This window comes from Mus pahari, chromosome 4 (genome assembly GCF_900095145.1).
Source record: "Mus pahari chromosome 4, PAHARI_EIJ_v1.1, whole genome shotgun sequence".
Classification (NCBI taxonomy): Eukaryota; Metazoa; Chordata; class Mammalia; order Rodentia; family Muridae; genus Mus; species Mus pahari.
In genome coordinates, this window is record NC_034593.1 from 22,156,923 (window position 1) to 22,164,224 (window position 7,302).

Consider the following 7,302-nt stretch of genomic DNA (forward strand, 5'->3'; position numbering starts at 1 on the left):
TGGTTAGTTCATATTGTTGTTCCACCTACAGGGTTGCAGCCCCCTTCAGCTCCTTGGGTACTTTCTCTAGCTCCTCCATTGGGGACCCTGTGTTTCATCCAATAGCTGGCTGTGAGCATCCACTTCTGTGTTTGCCAGGCACTGGCATAGCCTCACAAGAGGCCGCTATATCAGGGTCCCTTCAGCAGCCTTTCCTTTCCTTTGCTTTTCTCACTGTGCTTACCCAGGCTTATTTAGCCCGCCATTGCTGCTCCTTCTCTTGGCCCCTCTCACTCGGTTCCAGCCCTTTGGCTCACAGAAGTCTCTCCTTGGCACATTTGTAAGTAAGCTCCCCTGTACCTTATTACTTCTATCACCCTTATTTACCTCTTATTTTTATATATAATTTTATCCATATATTGTTTTCTCATCCACCACACTGAAGTTACTGTGAGTAGATAATTTGCCAAGTCTTAATGGCATCCTTCACAGAACGGAGAAGACGATCTTGACTTCATATTGAAGCATGTAAGGCCCCACATAGCCAAAGCAATCCTGCGCTTAACAGGCGATGCTGGGGTATTACTGTCCCTGGTTTCAGGTTATACTACAGAATCACAACAACAAAAGCATCATGGCACAGATGCGAACGTGGACAGGCAGATCACTGAAGCAGGATGAAGGAAACGGCCATAACCCACAGAGCTACAAATACCTGATGTGGTGGGCTGAATATGCTTGACCCAGGGTGTGGCCTTGTTGGAGGAAGTATGTCACTGTGGGTGTGGGCTTTAAGACCCTTGTCTAACTGCCTGGAAGTCAGTATTCCCTAGCAGCCTTCAGATGAAGATGTAGAACTCTCAGCCCCTCCTGTACCATGCTTGCCTGGATGCTGCCATGTTCCTGCCTGGATGAAAATGGTCTGAACGTCAAAGCCTGTAAACCAGCCCCAGTGAAATGCTGGCTTTATAGGAGTTGCTTTGGTCTTGGTGTCTGTTCACAGAAGTAAAGCCCTAAGACACCCGATTTTTGACAAAGAGGTCAAAAATCCACTTTGATAAAAGTCTCTTCAACAAACGATGCGTGCGTCCACACACAGAAGAGCGAAAGAAGATAAACAACTTAGAATGCACTGAAGATCCTAATATAAAACTCAAAACTACCAGAGAAAAGAAGATAAACATAGGCAAGGACTTTCTGAAAAGGACTCGGGTCACACAAATGCTGCCAACTGAAAATGGGACTTCATGAAATTAAAGCACTTCTGTTCAGCAAAGGGCATCATTTATTGAAGGAAAAGTCAGCCTACAAAATGGGAAGAAATCTTTGCTAGTTATACACAGCAATATATATATATATATATATATATATATATATATATATAGCTATACATAAGATAGAGGATTAATATATAGAATGCATGAAAAAACTCAGAACACTCAAGAACTCATACGACCCACTCAATAAATGAACAGACTGTTATCAAAAGATGAACCACAATTTCCAGTAACCCAGGAAATACATTTCACCCTCACTAGCCATTAGAGAAATGTAAACTAAAACACTGACATTTCATCTCAGCGCAGTTAAAATGGTCCTCACAGCAAGCACTGGTGAAAGCAGGAACCCGTCTACACTGCTGGTCTACACTGCTGGTGGAGATGCTTAAGAGTCCAGCCAATATGAAATGAGCATAGTGTCCCACTGACAATGGGACTTCATGAAATTAAAGCACTGATGCTTCATGGTGGCCCTGAAAACACCAAAAAAGAATCTTCCACAGGACCCAGTGTGCATAAAGATCCCTAAATCAAGATACCACAGATACACTTGCACGTTGGTGCTTACTGTGACTCTGAAATAGGTAAACGTGGCACCAATTTATGTGCCCTGTGAGAGGAAGGGAAGACAAAATGTCCTATACACATAGTAGGACTTTCTCAACTGTAAAGAATGAAGTTACATCACTAGTGTGAAAGTGGATGCAAGAAGAGACATTAAGTGAACCAAACCCCTTTCGGAAAGATGGTTATTGCATGCTTTTTCTTAGATTCCAGAGTTCATATAAGTACACACAATTATATCCATATGTATATATAACATGAAAATAGAAATGAAACTATGGATCATGGGAACTAACAGGAGGTGGGAATAGGAAGGAGGCAGGGGGATGGGGAAATCTGCTCAATGTGTAGTGTGTATTTGTATGACAATGTTCTTATGGAAGACAGAACCATTGTACCATGAAAAATAATAAGAAAATTAAAGGTTCAGATGTTTGCTCTCAAATCCAGGCTTTTTTTTTTTTTTTAAAAAAGAAATAGCCTTGAAATGATCTCAAATGCAAACTGGATCTGTCTATTTAAAAACCAAAGGGTTAAAGGGTAGGTGCAGACATGTCATGACTCATGTAACCATGATGGTCCATGGTGAACTGACACATCGACCTTGACATTGCACATTCTGAGATTAATTGTAATTGACTCTGTAGCTCCACCTCACACGTAGTCTTTAATATTCTCCCAACATGTAGCTGCTCTTATGAATTCACAGCTAATGTGGCTGCTTCACGAGCCGTGTTGGCATTGGAGTGATGTGGCGCTTACTGTGGCTCTTGTCTGAGCATGCACACACGTTTGGGAAATGTTCTCTAGCTTCAAGAACTCTGAAAGCTGTGAGAAAGAGGTGCCAACTTACTCACAGAGGTTATTCTATCAGAGTAACAGCAGAAACCCTAAAGGCCAGGAGGTCAGGGCTGATGCTTCTCAAGCCCCAGAATAAATCAAGGATAAAGACCACTACATCGAGGGCCAACAGGGTGGTTCAGCTGGTAAAGGAGCTGACGAGCTGAGCTGAATCATAGAATGCACGTGATGAACCATTTCAAAAAGTTGGCCTCCCCAAGCATGCTGCAGAATGAACACACACACACACACACACACACACACGCGCGGTCATGTGGAAGGTTAGTGTTTAGTGGTTTTAGGGCCTTCATGCTCATTTCCATATTGGCTGGACTCTTCAGCTCTTGCAACCGCAGTGTAGACGGGCCCCCACTTGCCCTGTGCTTGCTGTTACGTGCCATTTTGACCGGGGTGATGCGATACACACATGCACGTCTGTACTGTAAGAGCTATGAGGGAGGAGAGATTATCAGCCACAAGCAAGGCTTCAGGCTCCAAAGGAGAGAGGGGAGAGTTAGACGCCGCGAGACACCTGACATCCTCTTCTGACCTCTGCACGTAGGCAACTGCCACGTAAACCCACACCGCCCCTCTGTTCATCCACCCCACCCCCGCAATGCTCTTTTCAGAACCAGGTACAGTCTACCTGGTTTCTTAGACGCTCAGGAGAATTTTTCGCTTTGAGAAGAAAACGTGGCTTCCTAAAAATAACAAGAACAACATTGATAGCAATATATAACTAATACCAATAAACAGAAAATGTCCTCTCCTTTCTCGCTCACTGCCTCCCTATGAAAACTTACTGCCTGCCTTTGCTTCTGGGGCTCCCAAACTGGAGGATGGACTGCTGTGTTCAACCTTGTAACTTGCCTAGCAGCTCCTCTGCCCGTCAGACTAGACCTCGACCTAAGTTTGCCTGAGGCATGTCACGTTTCTTTACACCTTCCTATGTCTTGGGGAGGCAGCGTGAGTCCTGTGTAGTTTGTTTCCTTCAAGTTGGATCTGTACTTCCTTCCTTTCTTCTGTCCTGGGCCTTGGCTTTAGCTCTCTGGAAGCATCTCTCTTCCATCATGACAGACCCAAAGCCTGACCATCTTTGCCTTGCTTATCTGCACACCTCTGTTTCTTGATTATTTTCGAGCATTCTCCTTGTCACTAGATGGGTGCCTGGGGTAGATGCAGCGATCACTTTAAGTTACAGGGATACGTAACCGGAAAGTTCTTAACAGTATCTCCTCAGCAAACCCTCCTCTGACCTCAGCTCTCTAGTAACTAGGACTCTGTCCTTACTCTGCTTAGGGGCTCCCCTTTACCTCCCCTTCTCATAAATAATTATTTTATTTTCAAATTGGTATTTCTCATAAAAAATAGCAAGTTCCTCAAGGACTCAGTTGAATCAATGGTTAATCTATATAACTCTGCATAGTGTGGTATTATTTCTTGTCATTGCCAATATTTGTTTGTTGATAGAATATAATTTATCTTAACCGAACACAGGCAGGAATGGGGATTGGAAGCTATTTTTTAAAAGGCATGATTGTATAAGATTTATATTATGCATGTGCACATGTGTATGCACAGGTGTGTGCCTGTATGCACACTTTGGAGATCAAAAGAGGTTGTTACATGTCTTCCTTTAAGAGTGTCTGTCTATTCCCTTTAGATGTGGTCTCTCACAGAGAGTCCTAGGGTTAGGATGGCATCCAGACAGCCCCTGCTCTCCTCTTGTCTCCATTCAAATCTTCCCCAGGGCTTTCTCCTGGGGATACAGCATGTAGCCATGCCTGAGTTTTTAGGTGGGTGCTGAGAATCTAAACTCAGATCCTCTTGTTGGCCCTGGAACTGGAGTTACAGACCAGGGTGAGCAGCCATGTGGGAGGAGGACTCAAACCCAGGTCTCCCCGAAGAGCAGCCACCTCTCCAGCCCCACTCTTTGGGCTGTTTTATGAAACCACAGGATGAGTTTGAGAAGGCCCTGAGCTCAGGATGCCTGGTCAGACACAACTGTGTGAGCTGGACGGTGTATTTGAGAAGTGTTTTGACAAGCGCTGATGTTTTTCTGTCATGTGTCTTTTAGAAAAGCAGCTAAGTACCCCTCCCTTGCCCAGAGGTGGAAGACCTCAGAAGGTGGCAGCTCACGTTACTGGGACCACTCGGAGAAGCAGCTCAGCCTTAATTCCAAGTAAGCTCATGAGGGCTGGGGTGGGGGCTGGCAGCAGGGTGGGGTGAGGACTCTGGAATTGTTGCAAGTAGTTTAACTTCTATCTGAAGTATCTCTGTGACTGTAACTGCTCCATAGGGACCCAGTCTCAGACGACTGGTTTGTGAAACGAGAAGACACACAGGGAACTCGCTAACTCTGCCATAGCTGGGCCTCAGGAAAGGTGTGCACTAGAGAACACTGTGTCTCACTGGGCCACCTTTGTTGCTGCTGCTGCTACACAGCTGTCGCCGTCTTCTCCTCCCCTCCTCCTTCCCCACTATCTTCCTTTTCCTCTTTTATTGAAACAGTGGTTCATGGCTGGCTTCAGAGCTCCAAACTCTTTTGTCTCAAGCTCTCAAGGGCTGGGATGCCAGGCACCACCACACTCAAACTTTTTAAATTTTTAAAGTAATATTCTCTCTAAAAATCCCTCTTCCCTCCCTCCCTCCCTCCCTCCCTCCCTCCCTCCCTCCCTCCCTCCCTTCCCTCTCTCTCTCTCTTTTTCCTTTCCCTCCCTTCCCCCTCTCTCTTTCCTCTCCCTCCCTCTCCTCCCTCTCTTTCCCTCTCTCCCTCCCTCTTCCCCTCTCCCCTCCCTCTCCTCCCTCTCTTTCCCTCTCTCCCTACCTCTTCCCCTCTCCCCTCCCTCTCTCTCTTTCCTCTCCCTCTCCCCATCCCTTCCTCTCTGTCCCCTCTCTTCCTCCCCTTGTAGCATCTTAAAATCCACAGCCCTTGCCCCCACCACAATCTAATCCACAGCCTTTCTCTTCACCACAAGGCACTAGGATCTCCCACCACAGGGACACTTTTGAACCACAGGGAACCACGAACCTTTGTGTGTGTGTGTGTGTGTGTGTGTGTGTGTGTGATAGCTGGCAAGAGGGACAGACAGTAAACGTGTCAAAATGATCCAGGAGCCTCCCAGTTTTCATGTGACTAGCCTTTGTGGTCCATGTCAGATGAAAAGTGTAAGAAGTTGGATTTTGGATCAACATTGTGTGCAAGCCCAATGAAAAGACTGACTGTGTGGAGCAGCTGAGGTATCTCCTCATTCGATGTAAACTTCCTCCCGCTAACTGTTTCTTTTGTTTCCACGTAGTCTCCAAGGATGGAAAGGTCTTAGGCCAGAAGATTGAATCCTGGGAGTCCTCTCGGAAAGGGCATTCATTTCTCAACCACGTGCTTTTTAGGAAGGGAGAGCTGATCATCGAGCAGGAGGGCCTGTATTACATCTATTCCCAAACCTACTTCCGATTTCAGGAAGCTGAAGAAGTTTCCAAGATGGTCTCAAAGGACAGGGTGAGAATCAAACAGATGGTGCAGTACATCTACAAATACACCAGCTATGCGGATCCCATAGTGCTGATGAAGAGCGCCAGAAACAGCTGTTGGTCCAGAGACGCTGAGTACGGGCTGTACTCCATCTATCAGGGGGGACTGTTCGAGCTCAAAAAAAATGACAGGATTTTCGTTTCGGTGACGAATGAGCATTTGATGGACCTGGATCAAGAAGCAAGCTTCTTTGGAGCCTTTTTAATTAACTAAATGACCAGCAAAGATCAAACGCAGCCCTAAAATACCCAGTAATCTTCTAGGTTGAAGTCATGCCTGGAAAGCGACTGACCTGGTTAGGGCATGGCCTGGCTGTAGAAACCTCAGGACAGATGTGACAGAAAGGCAGCTGGAACGCAGCAGCGACAGGCCACAGACGCTTTTGGGGTTTCACCGAGGGACTTGCTTTCTTCCGGTAAAATGAGATCACTGTAGCCTTTCAGTGATCTGCCTGGCGCCAGTTTGCAGAGATCTAGAAGGCGTCCAGTTGCTAAATATTTATGCGACAATTGACAATTTTCACCTTTGCTATCTGGTCCAGGGGTGTAAAGCCCAGTGCTCACGGGCTGTGTGCCATCCAGGATAGCTATGAATGCAAGTCAGCATAAAAATCACAGAATATCTCACCTACAAAATTAGTGTGTGTGTGTGTGTGTGTGTGTGCTCGAGCCTGTGTGTGTGTGTGCTCAAGCGTGTGTGTGTGTGTGTGTGTGCTCGAGTGTGTGTGCATGCGTGTGTGTGTGCTCGAGTGTGTGTGCATGCGTGAGTGTGTGCGTGTGTGCGTGTGTGTGCTCAAGCCTGTGTGTGTGTGCTCAAGCATGTGTGTGTGTGCTCAAGCATGTGTGTGTGCGCACGCTTGAGCGTGTATCTGTGTGTGTATGCTCAAGCATGTGTATGTGTGTGTGTGCTCGAGTGTGTGTGCATGTGCTCGAGTGTGTGTGTGTGTGTGTGCTTGAGCATGTGTGTGTGTGTGTGTGTGTGCGTGTGTGTGTGTGTGTGTGTGTGTGTGACTGTTCTTTATGGTAACCGGTTATGTTTTTCTCAAGTGTGAACTCTGTACATGATAACATAATGTCCCATCATCAGTGGACACCTTGCCCAAAGAAT

At 46.2% G+C, this 7,302-nt stretch overlaps 1 protein-coding gene across 1 annotated transcript in view; it reads left to right on the plus strand.

The window, feature by feature from the left end:
• Tnfsf10 (TNF superfamily member 10) overlaps positions 1-6,826 on the plus strand; it is a 17,418-nt gene extending 10,592 nt beyond the window's left edge. The window contains exons 4-5 of the mRNA XM_021197050.2: positions 4,741-4,845; positions 5,963-6,826. Of these exons, the coding sequence (XP_021052709.1) occupies positions 4,741-4,845; positions 5,963-6,408 (551 nt within the window). The 3' untranslated portion in view covers positions 6,409-6,826. The remainder of the gene's footprint in view (positions 1-4,740; positions 4,846-5,962) is intronic.
• The last annotated feature ends 476 nt before the right edge of the window (positions 6,827-7,302 follow it).